General features: G+C 44.4%; 1 protein-coding gene across 4 annotated transcripts in view; it reads right to left on the bottom strand.

The window, feature by feature from the left end:
• Positions 1-25988, bottom strand: part of MAP1A (microtubule associated protein 1A) — a 56708-nt gene extending 30720 nt beyond the window's left edge. For 2 of the 4 annotated variants that reach the window (XM_027688205.1, XM_027688208.1), the window contains exons 1-2: positions 25862-25988; positions 21336-21437 (exon numbers count right to left, since the gene is read on the bottom strand). In XM_027688205.1, the coding sequence (XP_027544006.1) occupies positions 21336-21437; positions 25862-25973 (214 nt within the window). In that variant the 5' untranslated portion in view covers positions 25974-25988. Of the gene's footprint in view, positions 1-3426; positions 3552-21171; positions 21292-21335; positions 21438-25861 lie in introns of those variants that run through there. The other 2 variants (XM_027688206.1, XM_027688209.1) reach the window with 2 other exon arrangements.
• Between the last annotated feature and the right edge of the window lie 256 nt (positions 25989-26244).

A 26244-nucleotide genomic window follows, 5' to 3' on the forward strand; every position in this document is an offset into this window, starting at 1 on the left:
TGCTCAGAGACAGCCATAGGCTGATGGCCGGTTTGTGAGCAGGGACTGCAGGACAAACAGATCTGTACTGTTTCACTGAAGGCTCCGATTCAGATCACTCAACTGCCCCACCAATTTTCACAAAACTGGTAGAAACTTGGTACTTTTAATGCTTTAGTAGAAGGAAAGTGTTTACTGCAGACAAACACAAAATGTGTATTTGTAAGAAGAACTCATATCACGCAACCAAACACCTCTAAGGGGATGAAGAAAAAAATAATACAAACCAAGAAGTTAGAACAAAGCTAGCTCAATACTTTCTCTAGTCTTTCCTGTCAGCAGCTACTAGGCTTGTCCTGGATTCCAGAAAACCAGTTCAGCATTTCTGAGGGGAAAGAAAAATAAATCTTTTTCCATCTTAGTAAATTCTCCCCAGAGAACAAATGCTTATAAGCATTCATTTATGCATAACTTGTTCTCTTTCCTCCCATACATAGATTGGGCTGACGGAGAGTCTCTATCATCTCTCCTCCCTTTCTTCCCCAGGTACTTTTGCCAAACAAGCACTTCACAGGCTGGCAGATACTCCTTGTGTTTTGAACTAGCTGCTACTGTCAGACCCCTGTGTGCTAACCAGACAATCTCAACTGCTTTGGGCTCCCACAGCATCTCCTCTCAAAGGCCTGGAGACCTCTCTCTTCTGCCCATAAAGGAGCAGTGGAAAGTCTGTGATAATGCCAGTAGCACCCTGTGCTAGAAGCAGCACCCACTAAGATCTCTATATTCAGATGCCTATCATAAGGATGTATTACTGGATCCTTACCTGCTTCTGAGTTTCTTCTTCCTGTGCAAGATGCAGCTATCGCAGGAGTTACCTAGGAAGGTCTGCATATGAACATGTACAAAGAGCACAAACCATGTCCATAGAAGATCATGTTGAGGGATGCCCCTTCTGCCCTTACCCCTATGTCCAGCCATGCCCCTTTGACTGAAACACGCTGCACCTCTTGTTCACATACACACGGCTTCCCCACTTTCAGCAAAGAGCTGGCAATTGCTCATCATGCTCCTGTGGTCCATTGTCCATTTACCACCACCTCTGCTGAGGATGTGACTCAGGTATGCCAGCACCACAGACATGAAGGAGACTGGCAAAAAGACATGTCAGGACATAGACTGTTTTGTCAGGAAAGAAACTACTGCAAAGCTACACATCTCTCTGTCTGCAGAACGGGAGTAGGGTAGAGGATCCGACAGCCTTGCCTTGCCAGATTGCAGGAAAGGAGAGGAGATAAAAATGAGTCTCAGCCTGCATTCAATAACTACTTGCTGGAGAAAGCGTTAAGGACAGACATGCGGGCTAGATGCAGCCAACCAGTATGAAGCCATCAGGGAGACAGGGAGGGTACTGACCTCACACAGCAAAAGGCCCCCTGCCCCATCAGAAGAAAGAGGAATCCCTGTCATTCTGGAACAGTGCCCAGCCTGCAGGGCTTTTCACAGCGGAACCAGAGCTACTTGGAATAGAAACAGCCTCGTCTCTGAGATCAGAGAGTTTAAACTGGAGCTTGTTTTTTCTGCAGTCATAAGCCAGCAGGCACCAGCTGCAGAATTTGCCGCAGTGTGTGTGTGCGCGCGTGTTTCTGTGTGTGTGAGTGTGCAGCAGCCACGCTCCTCCCTCCAACCTCACTGTGTGATCAATGATACATTGATCACAGCTCCCTCCTTTTTCACCTCCCTACATCACCGATAGTCCCAGTCTGATTGCTCTCGGCCCCCTCTCTTCTTTATTAAGAAAGCTTTTGTTGGCCTCACTACTGACTTCTTTTCATTGCTCCCTCCCTGGTTAATGAGGTTTGCTTCTTCTGTTTCCCCCTCTTACCCAAAACAGGAGAGTCTGACAGATATTCATGGTCACATACCCTGGTCTGTGCAAAGTGCTTCTAGCTCCTGTTCTAGCTTCTTTAGCTCTGGACACTGGAAATAAAAGGCCCTGTTTTGAAATACTTCAACATGTTTCAGCATTAGCATACAGATAATTTAACACTTTTAGCAAGATGTTTACTGGTGCCAACACTAACAGATGCCAGACATACCCTATGAAAATAGAACCCTGTGTGTCTGTGACTGCAAAGGTGTCATCATCACACGGTACCACTGGCAATGCAGGAGAGCTAATGAGACTGCTGGCTCCTTATCCTTCTGTGCTACGTGGGCAGTACAGCGAGGTGAAGGATGACAAAGGATCACTGCTAGGAAAAAGAAAGCACTTTGCTATTCTCATTTCTTAAGCACAAAGTCCCTCCCCATAGCCTACCAGGACGAAAATCAGCTCCAAGCTTGGCCACATCCCCTCTCTGCTGCCCTTGAAAGGCTGCATCACTCACGTTTTACAGGAACCTTCCTTTTTTCCTCCCCCACTAAGTGGACCCATTTGGATGCTTTTTGGCTTCCTGCAGTGGAAGAATGTAGTGTTGAGAAGCTAGAAGCCAGACTTCAGCTACTTCAAGACTACTCATGTGTGGGCGTGCAGCACCAAAGGAAAGAGAAATTGCAAAAGGGGCCCAGCCCTGTGTCTCTCTTCCATGGAATTAACAGCACGACAGTCCACCTTAACAACCCTCCCCCCTTCTGCCTGGCATTAGCCTCATTCCAGCATCAGCACAGAGCAGAACAGTGATACAGACATTAATAGTCTTTCACCAAGCCTTGCCCAAAGGCATCATCTGTGAGGTGCCTTGTGCCACCTCCTCCCTTCTCCAGCAGCACACTATCTTCAAGGAAGACCATACTGGGATAAACCATAGTGCTGCAGGACTCCTTAAGTCCCTGACAGGCAGAATATTTTCTCCAGATTCTTCTCTAGACCTATCTTCATGCATCACTCTCAGTGCTTGAGCTAAAGACACAAGTGCAACAAACAGCTGAGCAGCTGGGGAATTCGGGTTCTGTTCCTATACTCGGGCACAAACAGCTGACAAGGGGTGAAGTCCGCAGACCATAAAAAAACCAAGCTCCATCTGCAGCCACCTTCCCCTCTTGTCACTAGTCCCCCTGAACTGTCAGCCGCCCCCTACTCAAACAGTATCAAATTCCAAGCCAAGAAAACCGCACCCGCTATGACCGCTCCGCGCAGGTGCGTCTCCATCACCTGCGCCTCCGCCAGGGCTGCGTAGCCCCAAGTAGCTCATTGGGACCGCGCAAAGAGCGCAGAGCCCAGCCAGGGCTGAGTCCGCTTGCCGTCACCGACATCCCCCGCTACCTCCCCCGAACAGCCCGTCCAACCCAGCCGACCAGTGTCCTCCAAAGCAATGAGCAGCATCCGACCGCGAACAAAGCGCCGCCGCCTCCGTCCCGCACCCCGCGGCACTGGGGGCTCCTCATTCCCGAAAGCCCCGGCGCCCCCGCCGCCCGCCCCAGGCCAGTGGGGAAGGAAGGTGCACCTACCATCCTGCCCGGGGAGTGGCCGGGGAGCGGCGCCGATCGGCTGCCCGGAGTGCGGCGGATGCGCCGGCACGGCCCGGGCTGCGGCGAGCGGCTGCCTTGTCACGGTGGCGGGGAGGAGCCGCCGCGCCCCCACCCCGGTGCGCAGGGCGGTTTAACCCTCTGCGGGCCGCGGAGCGCCCGCAGCGGCAGCCCTGGGACTCCCCACTCCGTGGCCAGCCCGGTGCGGCTCCGGCGCTCGGGCGGAGTCCGGGCAACGGCGAACACCGGGACCCCCTCCCGCGCTCCGAAATAGCCGGGCCAGTTCAAACCCCCACCCGCGCCCCGAAATACCCTGCAAGGGTAAAACCCCGACCCGCGCTTCGAAATACCCGGCACGGGTCAAACCCTGGCCAACACGCGTGCCGGTGCTAGCTGAACGTTTTTTCTCAACACCCTACCATCAGGCTGCTCCTCACGGGCTGCCCAGAAGGGTGCTCTCCATCTCACCTGGCTGGGCTTCGGCTTAAGCGACTCTTAAACTGGAATCTCGCGCCGGGCTCCAGCTCCAGAGCAGGTCCTCCAGTTAAAGACGAGCGACACGAACCACCTGGCACAGTCCTGGCCACCCGGGCGGGAACAGACGTGCCTGGCACCACACACCAGCACCTGGATGCTGGTGCACAGGGATGGGTCAGCAGTGACCTCGGACCCCACTGGACAGACAACGAACTCGAATGAGTGAGGCAAGAACAAGAGACTTGTTTCCAACACTGTTTTCAGATAAATGTTTGTTTTCCAAGAACCTTGCAACTTGTTTCATAACCAGCAGTGTCCAGCCCATTTGACCTCCATGGCTCTTGCAGAGAATTGTGCCTCCTTGTTCCTGCTCTGCTGGGCCCAGGTCTCCCAGTACAGCATTGAAATTACTCCATGGTATGCTAGTTGGCAATAGTGATTTTTTTTTCCATAGCAAGAACTGAAGCCACTCTCAGTGCCCTGCTTGCCTTACACATGATCCCAGCTTACTTTTAAGTTCCAGAATTAACTGTGAAAGCTGGAGATGTCCTCTCTGCCCTACAGCAAGTCCCCTGCTCAGTGATTTTTCAAGACACAATGGAATGCTCAGGAATAAAAATATCCCAGAATTTGTTATAAGTTTTAAAAATTAAAAAAAAAATTAAATTAGAACCTTCTGTAACTTTCAGATTATGCCAATCAGTGGCAAATATTTGTGAACCTCAGGAAAAATTACCACACTGGAATCAAACATCTTAGATTTCTGTATGTTTCGCACAGGTAACATATCCTCATCTTAACACCCTATTTAAGAAGACCAAAGGTTAAAAAATTCTCAAGGGACAAACTATTAAAAAATAGCTCCGTGCTATGGGAGGTGCTGAGCTGCTTCATTACATCTGTCATGTCCCAGACTTCTGTCTGACAGTTCTAACACTCAGGCAGTGACACCAGCAACTTGCTGATGCCAGTCAGTCTGCTGTGGTGACTGGGAACCCCTCCTAGTGGGCTGGAATGTGCCCCACGCAGATCTGGAGCATGTTTCTTCTAACAGTGGTGCTGGTAAGAACCTCCTTCACCATGGTAAAAAACAGCATTAGGATAATATCTGCCAGCATCCACTGAGAACACAAATTCAACATTTATCTTAGTGGTGTCCAGGTCTCTCCAAGTCCTTTTAAAAAGTGTTGCATGTTCCAGGTTGGCTTTTTTTTTCTTTGGTAGCCTGAAGACATTTATGTTGATCCTTAATATAATAAGTGTGGAACAGCATATTCAATCTAGATTTAGAAAGTTTTAGTCGCCAGTCAGCAAAAGCTTACTGATTTCCATGAAGTCACAGAAGAGCATATATATTGTAGTGTACTCCCTGTACACTACTACCCCTGCACATGACACAAGTGGACTGGTTCCTCCCTAATTGCTTTTTTTTTCCCAGATGTATACAGGCTGTATTTGCCCCTCTCCTATCCCCTTAAAATGAATACATTACCTTTGCTGTCCATGCTTCCACTGTCCTCTGCTCATCATCCCTTCAGATTCATTTTCTCATCCCCTGTGCATCACAACAGACATTCTTCAAAACAGGGTCATTGTCACCAACCATTGTGCTTGTCATCCCACTATAACCAGTGTAACACAAGCTGGAGAGATTTGCACAGTCAAAGTGAATAAGGAGTCAGAAGTAAAGAGCCAAGTAAACAGGTAGGGATGGAGATGACTGCAAGCCAAACATGCAGTCCCCTTTTTCAGCTTAAAGATGCACAAGGTGAGGAAAGGATATCACCTAGAAGGTACTGCTATGCAGCAGTGCTGAAGACAAAGCAGGAGGATGTATTTGTTACTCCTGCTTCATATAAACCAGGCTTCTTAATATTCAACATCATCCACTTCACTGCCCAGGTGGTAGCCCAGGGACAATTTCATCCATTGGGCAGTTCTTCAGGACTTTCCAAATAAACCCACAACACTGAGACATGTCTGTCCCTTCAGAGAGCAGTGCCACTGGTGCAGGTAGGGAGGGAGGGGGGTAGCATAGCCTTGGTCTAGAACTGATCTATGTTGGAAATTGCACTGCCACTAGTAGATTTTTCAGAGCACTCCAAGATGACAGCTCACACTGCACTCACAGGAAGGGCACACATCTCAGGCCATTTCATACAGTGACATACAACTCTGCAGCCTTTTCCTCTTTTACACCCATTGCAACAGTGACCAAATTTCGCCCCTAGCAGGATATTTAGAGCAGCAAGATCTCCTTCTGTATTTTTTTATATTGATACAGTCTATTTCAAGCCACAAAATAAGATTTTACTGTCTAATTAGGACATTTCCTGATATTAGTAATTGTTCCAAAATCTGTTCCTGTTAACAGTCATACAAGTACACTTTTAAGCATGAACTAGTCTGATGCCCATAACTGGGTTAAAAGCTTTTGAATATACAAACAGGCCAATTTATCTTCCATCCATGATCTTGTTTTATACGGAAACGATGTTGTTTCATTAATATTGTGGCATGCTCTTATCTTGTTTGCCTCAAAATCTTTTTTATATGCCATAAAAATTCAGCATATTCCAATTGCTGTTGAGAATTGACATCAGAAATAGCTATCTCTATGAAATTAATGCCTGAAGGCTGATGCATCTATTGTCTCTAATTTACCTCTCACTTTCCACACTTGGTTACATGTTCAGGCCACAGCAAACTGGAATGCATCTTTCTGTACTTTGCAAGTGTTTTTTAACAAAGAAAAGTCACTGATGAGGTGTGGTGGTTTTCACAAAGCACAGTTCTTCAGTATATGTGTACTGCTTGACCAGTAAGACACTTTTCAAACCTGAAGAGGTTCTTAAAGCAGCTGCTGCCTTTACCCCACACCTGTTATAGAAGTGGCCTAAGAAGCCTCCTGCACACATGTTGTTTGAGGCAGCCCTCCTGCCTTCATGACCAGCTAATAGTTGCAGATAATCTCTTTTCAGCTTGTGAAGAAAACAACAAACTATCATTTAACAAAAAGTTTAAAAATAGTCATCAAAAGCAGAAGAAAAAGGGCACTAACAAGGAAGGCACTCACCAATCTTCAAGGCTCTTCCAGTTCCTAAAAAGAGGGCACTGAGCTTCCAGTTTCAACTTCCACCTTTCTAAAGCCACAGAGACCTACAGAGCTATGATCAGGAACATTTCTGTTTCTTCAGTCCTTCAGGAAATCAGGAGATTTGTCTCACAGTTACAGGACCTCACAGAACAGGCACCAGAACCAGTGCTGAGGTGAGGCTCATTGATGTTCAATTCCAAACACCATTCAAACACGGAAATAAAGACACTGTTATTCTCTGACGCAAGGACAGATTTATTTCAGCTACTGAATTAGAAAAGAGAGGTGGAGCTTTTCCCACTTATGCTAAAAAAACCCAAAACACCTTTGTCCATCTTGTCAAACAGACAACAGTCACCAAATCACTATGGTTTGAAACAAAGATCCTGTCTTTTGGCTGAAGAATTCTGTTCCCTGTCCACATGGCTTTGAAAAGGCCTCAAAGCATCCTGTGATGTTAAGAGTAGTTTCTTTCTGACTAGGATATGGACTTAAATATGGAATTAAATTGTTAACAATGTGAACACTTATTTCATCACTGCACACCTGAGTCAGTATCACATTGTCAGGAATGTTCTGGATCATAAATTTTAAGAAGCTATAGACAGGCTCTTCCCTCAGGCTAGCATAAATATGAAGTCTCTTCTTAAAATGTTTTTCTGTTATTTTCAAAGCTTAGGGTGGAGCCAGGGACACATCTCCATGTTTTTATCTACTGTGATGTTTAAAACATTTTTATATGAGTGAAGGCTGTGTCTTTATGAAGTATGAGATCTCCAAAACAATAGCTAAAGCATAAGACTTACAATGACTCTAGAGGTCATGCTTCTCTGAACAACAGCTCTGAACTGCCCACTGTCTTAAGCTCAAATACATTTGATTTTCTTCACAACTTTAGGCCAAAGGCTTTAACGAGAAAAGAGATTCTAATGAAGAGTACACTATCTTCTGAAAAGTCTTGGGACAAAGAATAAGCATGGCCTGACCCAGCCTGAGCAGCCCAGGAATTAAATTTGAGTTAAATATATTTATTTCCCCACACTTCTGTGTGAAAAGCAGAGTTCTGAACGCCACAGACTCCAATCTCTCCGTTAGTACGCATGCCAGCTTCTGAGTTCTCCTTGCACACGGCTCTTACCACTGCACACAGGACAGAGAAAAACTGCTGAGAAGAACAAGGATTTATTTGCATTTGTCCTCTTGGAAGATTTTTTTGCTTTGACTATCCAGTTACTGACTTCCACAGGTTATCTGCTTTCAGTCAACCAAAAGAACTGATGACTTGTTCAAGTCTTAGGCAAATCACTTCTAAAATCCTCTTGACTATCTTCATTTCTGTCTAGGTACAGCAATTTTTACTCTTTTCTGCAGGCTTTACTAGGATGTTTCTAAAGGATACTTGTTTTTGCTGAGTACTGCATCTTTCTCTGCAACTGTTTAGTGAGGCTTCCCTACTTCCTATCTCCTTTCTTATTTACAGATATTTGTATCTTTTTAATCTCTCTGGTTTCTTAAATTCTGACTAAATGTTAGTTTCACATTTTGTCAAGTTTTCTTATTTTTAAATAACCATTTCTGAAATGCAGTGACAACCCTTTGGTTGTCTGTATAGTTCTATTTAAAGGAACCTTTGATCCCTAAATTATTTTATTCTTTCAGCTGCTTTGCAGGTCCAATACAGTTACATATTTAGGCTCCTCTTCCTTAATTTGAGAATGATCTTTTCATTTTTATAATGCTTCAGGGCCCAAGGAGTGATTATCTGAGCTATTGAGAATTAGCAGCTCTAATGTGGAATTTTGCAAGTTTAAAGGTGGATAGCCCAAGCCATCCATTTATTTTTGTATCATTTTCTTCATTAAATAAGGTTTTATTTTTGTGGTAATAGCATCCCTAATGCAGGTCCACAGAGACTGTCAGCACCTGCTACCAGCCTCTTTTCCAATTCCTACTTTAAACAAATTCATGAACCCTGTGAGTTTTCTGCGCCAACACTCTGGTCCCTCTTGTCCCAGAAAATAAGGTTTTAAAAATGGTGATCCTAATTTAACTCAGCAACTGAAAAGCTTTAGGGAAAATGACAGAAGACGACCTGTCTAGAACTCTCGGTGGGAAGGATAAAGAGGTTTATAAATCAAGGCTGTGAAACTGGAGCAAACATGAGCAGTACTAAAAAGCCAGAAGGAACACGAAGAGAAGGACTGAGGCAAATACCAGAGCACAGTGAGAACAGCAGTGTGTCTCTGTACGAGTGCAGCACGACTCCTTAGCACCCAGAAGAGTGGCAATGAGGGAAGAGCGACCAGGATCAAATTCCAGTGATTTCCTAGTGACACTGGGATAAAACCCTAGTGTTTTCCTAATTACACCGAGTTCAAGGAAAGTCTTCTTCAAGTGTTTCCAATAAGCAGCATATATCTACCTGAAGAGAAACCCATGCCTTCTATCAGCGCTGGAGTTGGCTGTACTCCTGAGCAGCCTGGGCCAAGGCCAGCACCCACACCCAAAGGCATGCACACACAGCAAAGTTTTCTATATCTCCCCTCAGACACAGAGAGCAAAGGAGAAGGGACAAGCCAAGTCTGTCACTGAAAGAAAGTCAGGCAATCAAGGCAATGTGAGAGAAGCTACAAGAGCCAAAACCTGGTGCAAGATTCCTTTTCCTGCAGAGGGTATTTTTTATTTTTTTCTTTCCAGACATGTCTAACCTCCTCAGATCACAATCCTTCTCTGAAACAGACAGTAATCTCTTGTAAAAGGTACCAGCTGCCCCAAGAAGGGTTGGATTCCTGGGAACCTGCTGTTTTAACTCTGTCTCCAACGCCTGAAGGGAGGCGCAAAGGCTGTTAACAGTCTTACAGAGCACAGTGTCAGGCCAGAGGCACTGATTCAGCAGGTGCCCTGTCAGTTATCCAGGCAGCAGATGCCATGCTGCTCTACAGACAGGGCCTGGTAGGACAGCTCAACAAAATCACAACAGTATCCTAGGAAAGAGGCAACAAGCTTCACTGGCAACAGTGAAGATGATGCAAATAGCAGGCAGGAGCTAAGCCTGACAGAGAAAGGCTAGGGAGAAGGTAGAGTGGGATTTAGAATTAGCAGTGGCACAAGTAAAATTTCCAAGACAACATAAATTTGGGAAAGTTGATAACACTGGATATACTGCCATGTTTATATGACTGGGTCAATGACTGTTGAGGACTTGCTAAAAAAAAATAAAAAAGGGACTTTTTAATTAACCCATACCAGGGGTTGATCAACATAACTGGTCTACTCTGGCCTCCAGTCAGGAGGTCTGGAGACACACTGTCTATAACGCTGCTGCTTCCTTTGAGAACACACACGGGATCACTCTCGAGGAGAAAAGACCACACAGAAAGAATCGTGTCTTGCCAACACCACCTAAGGAGTCTTTCTGCTGTGCCTTTTGCAACCGGTCTTGTCTATCTCGTACTGGCCTTTTTAGCCACCAGTGCACTTGTAGCAAATGTGGGTAGAGCCCTTCCCAAATCTTCATTCACGAAGCCTAGCCATGAATAGAATGTTAGTCCCTCCAAACTAGTGCTAGTAAATTGTGTGTATGTTTGGGATGTTATGGTTACTAGTTACTTTCTGCTTATAAGACCTGCTACTCCAGAAAAATAAAAAATATGAGAAATAGGCAAATTTCTTTAGAGATAGATCAAACAGGACGACCATTTCAGGCACTATTCCTTCTTGGGTTTATGCTCTCCTGTATGATGAGATCAGCACTGCAGCACATGCTTTCCTGCAAGGATGTATCTCAGTTGAAACCAGAGAGGGAAACCAAATGGAGGAGGGGGGAGAAGGAAAAAAATCAATAACCACTTTGAATTATTCATCCCCATGAAAGAGGAATAAAAATACAAGCAAATGCCATCTTCATAACAGCAATCCCAGGAGAATTTTCTTTATAGGAGTCTAACTGTCTACTGCAGGTTTTTCTACAGAATCATTAGAACTCACTAGAATTTTAAAGGCAAAGAAGTAGGATTAGGTCAAACCCAAACCATTCACTTACCTGAAGGCAAATTGTGAATAGCCATTACCAATTTCCTCAATAGTTACTGTCAAAGTGAAGGCAGACAAAATCCAGAATAGGCCTTAATTTACAAAAATCTGAATAAAACAAGTGGGGTCAGGTCATCTGAAAGAAGTACATCCTTGTCCTATTATGTTGTTCAGAGGTTGAGAGATCTTTTCCTTTTTGTTTTTTTAACTATCAGAAATTTAAGTCTCATCCAGCTCAACTATCCTAAAACGTTCTACAGATAAAGACCAATATCACTGGGGAAACCCCTATTGTTTTACATGGATTCAGAATGCATTCCACCAAAGCCATTTAACAAAGGCCTGAGAAGTCCAAAACATTGAGTTATTCCCAAGCTACTACCTCAAGGACAGCCCAGACTTAGTATTTCTTTTAAAAAGAAAACAAAGAAAAATATTCACATCTACCAGAACACAAAGTACTAAAGAAAACAAAACAATAAAATATGCTTGTTTTACATTGTGTCCTGAAGAAAGGTCCAACCCTTCCCAATGATCTCATCGTTATTTTCCTTTCCTATCAAATTAAAGGGTTAATCTCTCAAGGTCCATTCAAAGAGATCTTGACCCCTCAAATCACTCTGTATGACAGACAGTACAGCAGGACTGGCTCGGCTCAATGTACTCCCTCTGTCCTTGAAGGATAAAAGAGATTGTTCCAGGACAAACCCAGTTATTCTTTGCCTCTCTATGCACTTCAAGATTTTGAATTCCATGAACTGCCAACAACATTTAACCACAAGGTCTGGTTTTAGAAGCAGAAGTAATAATTTAATGGGGCAAGTTCTAACTTTAGAAATCACGACTGTGGTGATTTCAACTCTAGGAGCTTTGAGCAAAGAAACTTGCAAAATTGGAAAGTTAGTTATCCATGGAGATAAAGTGCAAAAAACCAAGAAAAAAACCTCGCCAAGCATTATTTTTGTCTGTGCCATGCATAAGGACTAATTCTTAGTAGAAAATAACTGCATTGGTTTATTTCTAGTTGAATAATTATATCAGCAGAGTCTGGTTTGTGAAGACTTACTCTCATGTGCATCGGGAATTCCCCCACTAGCATGGTACTGACAGCTTTGCCAGCAGCTCCCACACACACCAGTCCTAAGGGAGGATGGGAGAGGGAGCAGGTCGACCACAGCAGTGACCTGTACTGGCTCAGCTTTCCACCACAGCAGTCTCACTGCCCCTGCAGCAGAGGAGCCCCATACAGAACATCTATGGCAGAAAGCTCATTCTCTACCATTTCCCCCCATGACAGCAGGAATTCTTGGCTATGTTGAACATTTTCCTTTAATTAACATGTGTGCCTGTAGTACTCTGTTTAGGCACAGTCCGCTTCATAAATGACTCAGGTTCTGCACTCAAAGGGATACTGAGTAAGTTTGCTGATGATACTGAGAGGAGCTGTTGACTCCCTTGAAGGCAGGCAGGCCCTGCAGAGGAACCTTGCCAAATTAGAAGGCTGAGCAATCACCAGCCATATGAAGTTTAACAAGGGCAAGTGTTAGATTCTGCAGCTAGGGTGAGGCGACTCTGGATGTACAGACAGACTGGGGAATGAGAGACTGGAGAGCAGCTGTGGGAAGGGACCTGGGGGTCCTGGTCGATGGCAAGTTGAATATGAGTCAGCAGTGCCCTGGCAGCCAGGAGGGCCAACAGTGTCCTGGTGGGCATCAGGCAAAGCATCACCAGGTGGGCAAGGGAGGTGATGGCCCCACTCTACTCTGCACTGGGACAGCCTCACCTCAAGTCCTGGGGCCAGTTTTGGGCACCACAGTATAAGAAAGATCTAAAGCTGTTAAAGAACATCCAAAGGGAAGCTACAAAATTGGTGAAAGGCCTTGACGGGAAGCCATATGAGGAGCAGCTGAGGGCACTTGGTCTATTCAGCTGGAAGAGACTGAGGGCAGAGCTCATCAGGCTCTCAAAAGGGGAAGCAGAGGGGCAGGTACTGATCTCTTCACTCTTGTGACCCAAGGGGAACAGTTGGAGCTGTGTCAAGGGAGGTTTAGGTTGGATATGAGGAAAAGGTTCTTCCCCCAGAAGGTGGTCAGGCACTGAACAGGTTCCCCAGGGCAGTGGTCATGGTCCCAAGGCTGCCAGAGCTCAAGGAGCATTTGAACAACATTCTCAGGGACATGGTGGGACTGTTGGGGATGTCCTGTACAGGGCCAGAAGTTGGACTTGATCTTTGTGGGTCCCTTCCAACTCAGGAGATTCTATGATAATTAGCCATGGTTTATAACAGACCAATGAAGCATTTAAATAAAAGAAGAACACCTTACCTAAAAGTGTACAAAACACAAAAATCATAACACTTCCCCCAAAAAACCCACAAACAATACCTAAAACATGTATTTGGTTTAAAACAAAAACAGGAGACTGTCTTCAGGTAGTGAATTAAATTTTCTTTGCAGTGTTCCTCGTATTCCAAAGCTCAAGCTCAGGAATTGACCCATTTGTTCCACTACTGTTTCACACAGACCAGTAGGATAAAGCAAAAAGTAAAAAAAAAAAAAAAATTAAAAAGAAAATAATTACAGAATGGGTGAGGGATCTGGTGTGGATCCTCTGCAGTAACATGTGTCATAGCAAGAAATCAGGAAAAGCTGATTGCCTGTCCACACAATCCCCTGAAGTTTCCAAATCAAGCAGCAAGGCATTCCACTATACAGAAGAGAATGAAAATAAGTTGGTACTTCAAAAGCAACCTCTAGGTACAAGCCCTTAATGATCCCCATTAACTCCACTTCAGAATTCCTGATTTTCTAGCACAAGGAAAATCATAATTTCTCAGTATCAAGCAAAAAGCACTTAATCTCAGATTACCCAGGAAAGAAGCAACATCAGATCAGGAGGGGAAAACACTGCCTCTGGTCTGAAATGTTAAATTCTTACAGGGGGAAAAAACAGGCACATGTTCCAGCAATGCCATAGTTAATAAAGCAAGGCAAAATCCTGGAACGGAGCCAGTCAGACTGTGGGACATCTGTTTTCTAAGGAGATAGGAATTATGGCATTAAAATTACAATAGCACATGACAACAATTAATCTCAGTGCAAAATAGGATTAACAGGCGCTGTCCACACTGTTTTTCCACTCTTTTAAATATGGACCTAGTAGAAGATTTTATTTCCCAAAATAGCAGCTCAGATTCTAGATGAGATCACTCCAGGAGTTCCGTTGGGTCCCACTGGCTGTGCAGGGTGCAGCAGAGCAGCAGCTGCAGCCTTGTCCTCTTTGCTGAGGGCCTGCCACCATTGCCAGGGTGCAGGAGCACCTAGTGCTGATGGCATGGCCTGTTTCTCTGGCATCTGGCACATAAATGCCACCCATTACTCTGCGCTGGAGCAGTGAGATAGGGCACATTCGCTGTCTGTGAGTGGCTTTCTACCCCATGAAGCCACCATGGGAAGTACAGCAGAACCTGACAGCCAAACCATGAGATTGCATTTGGTAATGGCTCAGCCTTGGTCCTCAGCCCCTGAACGACAGCAGCGTGGAGCACCCAAAGCTACCAACCTGAGTGCAACACTTGGGTAAACAGGAGTTGAGAGCAGCTGATCACAGACTCAGTCTGTGAGCCCACACCAGTACCGGGGATTCTTTAAAAGCAAAGGAAGTGAACTGGGGAGCTGCATTCACAGCACAGGAGAGGGAAACAGACCAAAAAATCTGTCAGAAAATTATACACAGCTGCTGAAACTGTCACATGTTAAAGATTATTTTCCTACTTAATCCTTCTTCCCCTTGGCTCATCTTGTTTGTCTTAGCAAGGTCCAGTTGACAAGGACTGAAAAAGCCTATTCTAAGCCACTGCATTAGGGATACTAGAGAAAAGTGCATAGAGCTATGGCAAAATAATGATACACAACACATTCCCAAGGCTTTCCTTACCAAAATCTAGATGTGACTGATGCCAGAATCCCAGCAGCATTCACAACAAACCCCAAAAAACCCAAAACCCAAACCACCCAAAGCTTGTAGTACTAAGTATCTCTAGTTCTAACACCTCTGCTAAACATGGAGCAACATGAAGACTCCAAAAGCAGCATGTATTAGAACTTGTTTTATTTGGGAGGTCCCTCTGTCACGGCAGCTGCTGTGCTTACAATGCACATGGACACCAAGAGAATGCTGCCTTTGTCAAGCTAAAAAAATGTCACTGCAACACAAAAAAAAATAAAGGCAAACCCACAAATACCAACAACCTTCCCCCCTGCCCTTATTCTGTGTGCAACTACTGTGATGGACAACATGAAATAGTTACTGGAGCATGGTTTAAAGAACTGTTCTGCATCATACAGATCATCCATTAACCATTATAAAATTAACAGCTCTCAGTCACTGGACAAGATGGAGAAAATGTCTTCAACAGCCCTTGCTGGTTTTCTGCTGGCATTGAGTGGAAGCATATGTCCCCTCCCCCCCCTTTTTTTTTGGTTTTAACTGGCTCACTCAGAACTTTTAAACACTTCTTATTAAAAAAACAACGAACAGAGAATAAATCCACATCATCAATGTAAAGAAAACACTTCCCTAGGCAAAAAAAACCTCAAAAAACAACAAACCAACAGCGACAACAAATAAAACCCAGAAGCATTAAAACGGGTTACACACTAAAAGATGGCAGGTGCCTTGCTGACAAAAAAAATAAAATTAAAAGAACTTATATAAAGTTGATAAAAACCACACCTGCGACCCTTGAAATGCCCGAGTTGTCAGAAAAAATGCCATCTGCACACTCAGATGCTGAGCCCTAACAGTCATTGCAGCTTTCCATCAAGAGGCCCCAGCTTCCAGCCCCTGGGCCAGCCATGCACAGGCCTCAGCCCAGTTTTGTGGAAGCCAGCCAGATTCCAGATGCTGCTGAAGTCTGGAGTGCAGGTAGCAGGGTTTGCTTTGTGGTGATATCACTCAAGAACAAGAGTGAAGGATGAGAATTGGAAATCTTATAGTTTCAAGTATTACAAGAAATCATACAAGCACCACACCATAAATACGGTCCACAATTATAGAAAGGCAGTAACACTGAGTATTCACTAAAATAAAGAATCCAATATTTTGCTAAAGTTCATAAGTAATGGACCTTGCTTGCAGGTGATCAGTTTTTTCAATTCTTTAAAAGTTTCATGAACTCCATGAGGGAAAAAGATCTGGGAGAACAATGCGTGTTGTTGCTCCTTATGAAGATCATAAAGTGTTGTGTCTATCAATTCAGGTTAGCATAGATAACCAAAATGATTAAAATGTTCAAACAGTGGCATTACCATAATAGTCTCAAAAGGAACTCTCCAATTTAGGAAAAAAAATAAAATAGAAAAAAGTCAAAGCTAGAAGATGGGGTCATTACCTCTCAAACGGTAGAAGCTAGGGAGCACCCAGGAAAGCTAGATCAAATAAAAATAGAAGAGGAATTTCTTCTCCAGATAGCAGTCAGTGAATTTCAGAAACCTGCTGCTACACATGACTGTGGAGGCAGACAGCATTTGTAGAGTCTAGATTCAAGAGGAATCAAACAGCTTTTACTAGAAGGAGTTGCTCATGGTCTGAACGTCCCTCATTTTAGCATTGTGCATAGATAGGGAGAGACCTATGAGGGGGAAAGGGCAATCACTGGGGCTTGGTAGACCCCTGATCTGAACCAGTAAGGCATTTCCTTTGATCTTACTTGCTTTTAGAAAGTTGAACAGAATTTTCCCCTCAATATTCAGCAGAGGAGCTTAACAGAACCACAGCAGCTGTGAAAAATCACTTCTTTCATAGGAATGATGCTTCCCATGAATAGATCTGTATGATTCATTGAAGCCTCAGCTTCAATTTCAAATATACAATAAATACATACAGAAATGTGAGTTGCACAGGGTCAGTTTAAAGCTTACATGAATTTTAGGGCAAAAGAAGCACCATTTGCCCTTTCAGTCAGTAACACCATTTGGGCAGAACACCACAAAAGCAAGAAACTGTTGTTTGCTGAGCCTCTGCCCAGCTGAAGTGCAAAATAGCTTATTGGGGCTCTGGTTTCTTATCCTCCCCCGTAACTTTTGGGTGTCATAGTGAGAACCACAGCACTCATGGCAGGAACAAAGGAACAGTTTGAAATACAAAAGGCAAACAGATTAAGCCTGACAACTCCTTGGCCCAACTTGCTAAAGCAGGGTCAGTATGCTGGCATCAGATGTGTGAAATGCAGACCAGTGTTATTTCTCAAAGAGAACCCTGAGGATATGTAGTTCATATGTAGTCCAGAGAAGCTCTCTTACCATTAAAACATCTGCTAAAGATGGTTAAAGCAGCATTTTGAAATTAAGTTTTATATATATGGTCTTTCATGTTTTCACTTTTGTGCTCTCTCTTGTTTTAAAACTAAGCTCTGCAGGTCAAATAGAGCCAAAAATATCCAGTAAATATTCCCGTTCTGTATTTGAAAGAAATAAAAATATATTTTAAAGACGATCAAATTTTAACAGTAATGGTGGTGGGAGATTGCAGCAATCAGACCAAGTAAATGCAAAAAGATAATTTCTGTACAAGATCTACGATTGACTAAGAAGCTCTCAGGTTCCAATCTGAACTCCAGCACCCTGGCATTTAAGTCCTAGAAGACTGGAGAACCCATCAGCAGTAAAGATTCAAATAGAATACTAAATTAATGTCAATCAGTGTGGCTTTACAGAAAATATGACCTTACTTCTTAATAAAAAACAAATAAGCTTGTCAAAATCTCAAAGGTTGTACTGATATAGTGCAATCATTATTTCATAAGGCATGTCATGTAAGTCTGCACTGTGATTCATGCTCTCACTGTATCCATAGACAAACTGAAAAGGAGGAAAGAACAATGCTTGGGATTGTTGCAGCCACATGTACCAACAAGAAACACGGGCTGCACTTACAGCATGGGGAACTGTATTTTAGGAGACTGCAATTGATGGGATCTTTGAGGTCATGCTCAGTGTGGTTACTATGAGAGTAAATACAGCCCTCAAGCACATGAGGAAGAAGCACAGAAGCTGACAAATGCTCACTTTGGTATTTCTCTGGTCAGAAGTATGTTGGCAGACAAAAGATGCAGAACAGTTAATTGCTCAAGGACTACAAATCACATCCAAAGTTCAAAGAATCATTGTTGCATCTGTGAAAAAAAAAATAGTGCTAGCTACTGACTTTTTGCTACCTGAACATGCAAATTAAGGATATAGCAGTCCTTTTATTAACAGCCAAGAGCTGAACAAAATCCATCACTGAATGATCTATGTTACAGAATTCTCTCTAGGAAGAGGCCACAGCTGTGAGGAACACACACTTTCACTGTAATTTAATTTTCACAAGCAATTGGTCTTTTGCCTCTTGTTTAGAACAGCTTTTGCTTGAACACACAATCTTATCATCTGTACTATCTAGAAGTTATGATTTGAATAAACAAGGCAGCTTTTTTTACTGTCATGCACTTGGTACTGATCACTGAAGACTAACTAAGCAGTGCAGTGGAAAAAGCACATGGCATAAACTGACACTCCAAGCCATTCCACGTTCCAGGAAGAAGATGACTCACTTGCACAAGTAAAAACATTGACCTATGAGATATTTGTTACTGTAAAAGGAAGATCAAATTCAGACTTTGAGACTAAGATGTGCATGGTGGGCTTGTGTATTTGCCTTTGCATGGTATCAGATTTGTAAGTTAATATCAACCTGGTTTGTGCCAGGAGTAAAACTCCCTGTCCTTTCACTGTTGCAAAGCTGAATTCACAGAAGCACAGAACAGCCCAAGTTGGAAGGGATCCTCAGAAGATAACCTGGTTCAACTTTTCATGGGAAAAGACACATAAATTGTATTATCTAGCACCCTGTCCAATTACATCCTAAAAACCTCCAGTGATGAGGACTCTACCATGACCCGGGGGAGGTTTTTCCTGTGACTGATTGTTCTCACAGGAGAAAAAAAAATTCCTACTGAATTGAATACTCTCCCAATGCAACTTGCAGTCTGCCCCTTGTGAAGGGAAAGCCTCCATCCCCTTTGTAGCCGCCTGTATGTTCCACAGAGGCAGTAAAACAGATTCTTCTCCTGGTCTGAGTTAAAAGCCTTCTAGGAGTGCTCATCTAAAAAGGCAGCTGCCTTTAGGAACTGTAATGTAACTTTGCCACATTCTCAGTGAGCTGTGGCAGATGTATCCTCAATTGGCACTAAATGTAAAACAAAGGCATCAGTAGGATGTGAAGGATGAGTATTAGGTTGAACATGAAAGGCTTCAGAGCCTGAAGGCCATCTGCCTGCAAGGCAGCTAGTTATTAGACTCTTACACAAACCCTCATGGCTTTCAGCATAAAGCATTAAGTTTGCAAAGAAAAATGCAAGTTAATACTCAAAAGTGTTTAATAGTTCTCATAATCCTTTCACAGAGGCAAGAAAAGCATATATCAATGTTTCATTATTTCAAGAATTTGTTCCATCAAATTCAACCTGAATGGTGTTTTTTTAATCACTTGATTTTCAATTATGTCATTAGCTATTTATAAAAAGTTTTTCGAAGGCCAACAAAGTATAATTTGAAAGAAAAGATCACTGGGATGGCTGTTGAGCTATTTTAAACCCCCTAGTCAGACTGAAAGCAGCTGCTAATATTCGTGGAGTTAAGTCTACTGCTAAGCACATCAGAAACAGGAGCAGCTGAGAGCTGGCTACACTTTTCCTTTCCCCAAAAATGTACTAGAGAAAAGAGATACTGTGCAGAGCTAGCAGGAATGTATAGCCCCACAGGAAACTCTGCAGATGTGCAATGATGGCAAGGAGCTCTGACCAAGAGTGGCAGCATGCCTAGTACCATGTTAAGCTGCAAGTCTCTACAGACAGTTTACATCAGGATTTCTGTTTACTACCCATCCTTCTCTCAGTAACTTCTACATACCAAAGCCTGGCCCCTAATTCTGTGGCCTATAGGCTTCCTTGAACAGACTTCAGGGACTTAGATTCCCAAAACATTTTTGCCTGGTAGATTAAATCACTTACCTGTAAGTTTGCTGATCTCTTTAAAGAGCTACAAGACATTTGAAAAGCAGAACTTCCCTTTGCAGAACTCCTCTCAGGTAGACACAAATCCTGCCTTTTATTATAGTTGCTGCTGATTTGCTCAATAGGCCTGATAGTTGGTTAACAGACTTGCAGTTCCTCAGATTCCTCATGGAACTGTCTTCATAGACTGGCAACATGATCATCACCCTTTGCTCCTCAGAAACCAAGCAAGGGAAGTGAATGGGATACACTTTGCTAATATTAATCCAGATATTTCAACTCTGACTTAGAAGAATTCTTGGGGAAATGTTATACTCACAGTATCTTATTAGTGCTTTGGTCTATTTGTACCACAGGCCCTGTTACAGCTGCTTCAAATCAAGACAGATCTTCTGCTGAGTGTTTCATACACAGTATTTTAATCCCTAAAGTGCATACACATGCACACATTGCCTTGCAAGGAGGGCAACTTTTCATTCCCATGTTAAAAAGTCACAGGAGAGTTGAGACCTCTTAGTCAGTGGTACATTTGAGAAGAGTCCAGGTACTTTCTTTCACAGCTGTCCATTAGGAGAACAGCTTTCTCAACTGGAAAAATACATTCAGAAGCTTTGACAAGAGTGTAAAACATACAGTGAGCTATAAGACAGTCTTACATAAAATAGATTTCACAACAGTGTCATCTGTGCTTACCATAGTAACTTAACATACATTACATAAAAGTATTATAATCAGAGTTAAAGCTTTTATCAAGCTAGGTAAGCACACTTTCTACCTGTTAATGTGATTTTTTATAATGCTCTCATTCATTGTTCTCAGAAAGGGAGATAGGCCCTCAAGAAGAGGAATTCAGAAAGTCATCTGACTATTACATACTACTCGCATAGATAGTAAATAGCTAATGAAGTAAAACTGTATTGTGCCACCTCAATAAAGTACAGAAGATGGACAGACGAATTCTGACTTACTGGTTTAATAGGCTTTTAAACAGCACATATTTCTATTCAACACCGTTCTCTGTAATAAGATATGTAATTCTAAGTTAAATTCATTGCATCCAACATACCTTTAAGATGGTTCTTTAGCATTCAGTTCTGCAGAATCCTGGGCAAACAAGTCACTAATTGAATCACAATCAGTTTTATCCTGTTGTCGTTGGTTTGTTTGTTTGTTTGTTTTCCCCAGACCCAACAGAAGTAAAAGTTAATGGCTATAAACCAAAAAGCTGACCTTTGACTTCGGAAGAAAACTGAGCCAGATGTCGGGTTACAAAGAGCCGCAGTTGCTGGTTCAGGTCACAGTAGAGAGTATTAATGTTCCAGGAACGAATTCCTGGGGAAAAAAAAAACAAACAACAAAACAGTGAGTTGTCATTTCACCTACTCCAGAAACGGAAACTGAGAAAGAAGTTAATAGGACACACAAGGACTAGTGATGCTCTTCTAGATGAGCATACTTAGGATCAAGAAAGCCTTCAGAAGCAGAGGGCTGTAAGTTGCTCACCTTCCATAAAACATTGCTCCCTGAAGGACATGCAGCGAGAAAGTTTTCATTCAACTTGGGTTTCAGGCAAGGGAAGCCAATAAGCTACAAGGGATGAGGCCAAATAAGTTACACTACTGTCTAACCAAGCAAATACACAGTGTTAGTTTTACATCTTCCGTGCTGTCCAGCATTGGCCATAACCAGCCAGAGATGGGCTACTGGCTGGTTATGCTACTGACAGCTCAGACACCAGTTTCTCTGCTCTTATAGCCTGTGCATCCTCCAAGTCACAAAAGCTTCCCCACAACTGGCTCTGCCTAATCACTCCTTCAAAGCCCTTGATCCCACTGAGACCCTTTGAGTTTGCTCTTTAATCTATATAGTCTTTGCAAGCTAATTGCCTTCATGTCACAGCAGGAAGCTGCGTCTGCTCCCAGAGCAAGTGGCACCAAGCCATACTGGGGAAGTCACCTTCAGACCTCAGTGTGAACAGTTGTACATTCTAGAAGACACCAAACACTACAGACCACAGATCTTCGCATCCCAGTAGGGAAGAGCCTCTCCTAGATGGTGCAACACTACACTATGGCACCATGAACAAAACCAGGATATCAGCATGAATCCCTGCTCCAGCCTCTGGTGCTCATGCCTGCTGAAGTACAGATGCTGAAGGCCAATGCCACAGACTTCTAAGGCTAACTGAAATAAGAATTTCAGCCCCAGTATTTATTGATGGGGTCCTCCCTGAGAGTTCTTCCACCATCTCTCTTGCATAAAATGCAAAAGTTTTATTGCCTCTGATATCTGCTTTCTTTCAAGGGACACATGTTGATTTTTCATGCAGACATCATTCCCATTTACTGCAGTTCTAGTTTTCCAGGCTGTGCAACAGCTTCTGCTGGCCTCTGGCAGGACAGGATTCTCGAGGATACAAGCTCCAGCTTTCTACACATACCGAGACAGAGTTAGTAATCATTGCATCACACAGGTCTCAGGGCCTGTAGCAGCTAAAGAAAACTTTGTGTTTGTTTCTTTTTCTGTTGACACCTGACACAGCAGACTAATAGAGCTTAGTTGACAGTCTGCTCTGCAGAGTGCACAAAAAACCCTCCATAAATCCTCTGAACTTAAGAAAAAAAAACCAGGAAAAACAAACAAGACAAAACAACCTATCAGCACCTTTCAGTTTGGACATGGGATACAAACAAATGAAACGTAATAAAAGACAGGGAGCAAGAGGGTGAACAAAATGTTTTTCTATGCTACATTCTTAGACAGCCCAATTGTTTAAACAAATGTCCAGTATAAGAGCATCTTAATGCAGTACTGATGAACATTTTGACCTAGACAGGAAAAAGGTAGCACTCTGCAGGGCAAATCCTGCTGACTGTAGCTGCTGTGTCATTGTCATCGTGTCCTATTGCAGCAGTAAGTGCTATTTGAGGTACTGCTACATCCTCTAGGATGCAGAAAGAATAGATGCTCTTTCTGAGCAAGGAAAGGGAAGAGTGAAATTATTTCACTCACTGTTGTATTTATTCAACCTTTTTCCCCTACAGGTAGTCTGAGGTTACTTATAATCTCTCCCAGTTTGCCACAATTCCAATTTATCACTCCATGGCACAGGAGTCAGAGCATTGCCCTTGCTGATTAGAATCCTCTGCCATGAGAGTGCAGACTATACCATAATAAGGTTTCTAAACATTCAAGCTCTTTGCACGTGAAAAGCCTGGGTAAGGGACCATGTTACTCATCAGTTTTCCATCTCATTCCCTATGCCCTTGTGAATGTTTTATTTCCTGCTGAGGTAATTGGCTTAAAAGATTTGGCATTTCCTCCTAATACTAGACCTAGTCTTCCAGATATGGTTTCAAAATTAGACAGAAGTCACACAGGAACAGAAAAAAAGACCATTATTTATTAGACAGCATTTTGGAAAAAGTGTCATTCAAGCATCCCAAGGTTCAAGTCACAGCCTACAAAGCTCTACACCTGTAAAAAAGCAGGTTCTGTAACGTTCTATAGTCACTATTGCATTCTCCTGAACCAAGGTACAGAAAGAAGTCTGGATAAAACATACTTCTTGGATCAGTTGGGGCAAGAGATTTGTAGACTGAAAAAATCTCTTTGGGTGTTGACTTTGTTGTTTGTTTGGGGGTTTTTGCGCAGACAGGGTGCCACAGCCAACAGAACAGACATAAAACAAACCCCAGCTTTTTCCTCCCTTGCATTCACTGCTCAGCAGCCTATTCTACCCTCACACAACCCTCATGTGAGCCCTCTCTAGCACCTAACACTTAAGAAACAGAAATCATCATATGTGTGCCATTTCCACATTTCTTGAAGTCTCTGAATCAAGAATACAGACATCTGCAAATCATAATATTTTGACTAGACAGATCTCCAGACTCCGCTGCCATTTTAACCATTCTCGTTTTTCATATCTTTCTTCCAATTTGCAAATATTGGTCTATTTCGAGAAGAGGTCATTCTCCCATTTCGTAGTGGGGAAAACTCCTCTAACTTGCTGGAGGTCCTACTCCATGTCAGTGACAGAGGAAAGATTGAAATCCAGGTTTACAGCTCCCCAAATAGTTCACTTCTACTCTTAGTAAACTACCAATACTGCTGAAATGGCTCCCTCTCATGCAAATGAAAGAAGTGTTTGCACTTGGCAGAATTTCAGCAGGTTTCTAGTCAGTGAAGGCCAACGGGAGAATTTACTTCTCCTGTGGCAATTACAATTTATGTTGCAAATGGTTTTCTTTTTCCTCTGCAATGGGAATTTCCAGGTTATCAGCATATGACTGCAGAATCCGAGTGACATCCACTAGTTTACAGTCTGATTTGTCACTATTTCAAAGTTTCATAGAATGGATAAGGGTGTAGGTTGGCACATCAGTTCAGGGAAGTGCCAAGTGAAGATGATCACCCTGTTGTGCAGGAAGCAGTAGCCCCTCAAAGAGGGTCTTTCAGAGGCCAAATTGTCATAATCTCATCTACCTCTACTGACTAAAGCCATCCCTTGGAAAAGGCAGGAAACACCCCTCTAGAAGCAGCTAGTAAGTGGCCTGCCAGCAGAGACAGCTGGAAAATATGAAGTAGAGAAATTAGACAAGATCTGACATTTTTACACCCATCCCTCTCTTAAATTGCACTGTCCATCTGTTCCTCAGTACTGCTGATGCTTGAGAGGAAAACAGTCACAGAAGTATCTCTAATAACATAATTTGGCCAACAGTTATGACTTATCCTTGGCATCTTTCAAATCAATGTCCCTTGGAAATGGGGAGCGGGGGGAGAAGTGCACACAGAGACAGAAGGCTGTGACCTTTTTTCTTGAAGATGTACTAACTGCTTATTGGAACAGGGATTCCCTTAAGGTCACGATGTAGATGAGCACCTATCCTTTCTCTTTTTGCTAGAAACTATCAGAAACTGCCACAAAGGAAGAACTACCATCTCACCACCTCCTCCCTTAATTTTAAACAACACTGTATCTAATATACAAAGACTAATTCATTGCTGAGGCCTCTGGGTGCTATCAGGACATGGATAACAAAGGAGCAAAATGTTATGACAGCCCTATCCTGCACTGTGTCACTCCTGAAGCATAGTGTGGCTTGTCCGCCCTTACTCTGGTTCATGCAGTTGCTCTGTAGACAAGGAGAAGCCACATCACAACAGAGCCCTGTTCACAGCTGTCCCTGGCACCACTAATAAAACAGAGACCGAGGGGAAAGAAAACCATGAAATACCTTCCAGCTTTAAGACAATCGAAAACAGCGTTAACTGCGTGTCACTAAAGCAAATAAAGGAATGCTCAGGGGAGAAAAAAATTCTACAGCCGTGTCCTGCCCGGCCGTCCGCAGGTGCGGTCGGGTCGCCGCGTCACGGAGGCGGCCTGCCGCCGCAGAGACCGGGCCCGCATTGCGCCGGGGGCCCGAGCCCCGCCCGACCCCGCGGGGCCTCGCCCGACGCCCGGGCCCCGCCCGACGCCCGCGGCCTCCGCCCCCGGCCCGCGGCCCCAGTAGCGCCTCGACCTTTCCCGCAGCCGCTGCCTGCGAGGCTCCACCCCTGCCGCCATCCCTCCGGGAAGAGCGGGAACGAAGCCCTGCGGCGGGACGGTGGTACCGCAGGGCGGGGAGGGCACCGGCAGCTCCGCCTCGGCCCAGGCGGCAGCGGGAACGGCCGCGGCAGGCGCGCAGCCCCGCGGCGCTCGGGGGCAGGGGCCGCCCCCGCCTCGCTTCGGGCCCTCCGCCGCTGCTCACCGCGCTCCAGGGCCCCGCGCAGCGCGCCCCGCTCCGGCTCCGTCCCGATCTCCCCGATCACGGCGAGCAGCGCGTGCCGCCGCCCTCCCGGCAGCCGCGCCGCCGTGTCCATAGAGACCGGCCCGGCCGCCGTCTCCATGGCAACGCCGCGGCCGCTGCTGCAGCGCGCGCTCACTGGCGCGCGGCTCTTAAAGCGCTCCGAGTCCCTCCCTGATTGGCCGAGCTGGCACGTGGGCCTGAGGTACTGCGGAGAGGGGGCGTGGCCGGTGCCCCGGGCCCCGCCCCCGGGCCCAGCGCCCCGCCCTCTCCCCGCCCCCCGGCCGGCCCCGGAGTCCCGCTGCCGGCCCGGCCCTGTCGCCCCAGCTCTGCCGGTCCGAGGCCGG

The sequence above is a fragment of the Neopelma chrysocephalum genome, unplaced genomic scaffold, assembly GCF_003984885.1.
Source record: "Neopelma chrysocephalum unplaced genomic scaffold, ASM398488v2 Primary Assembly neopelma1_75, whole genome shotgun sequence".
NCBI classification, from domain to species: domain Eukaryota; kingdom Metazoa; phylum Chordata; class Aves; order Passeriformes; family Pipridae; genus Neopelma; species Neopelma chrysocephalum.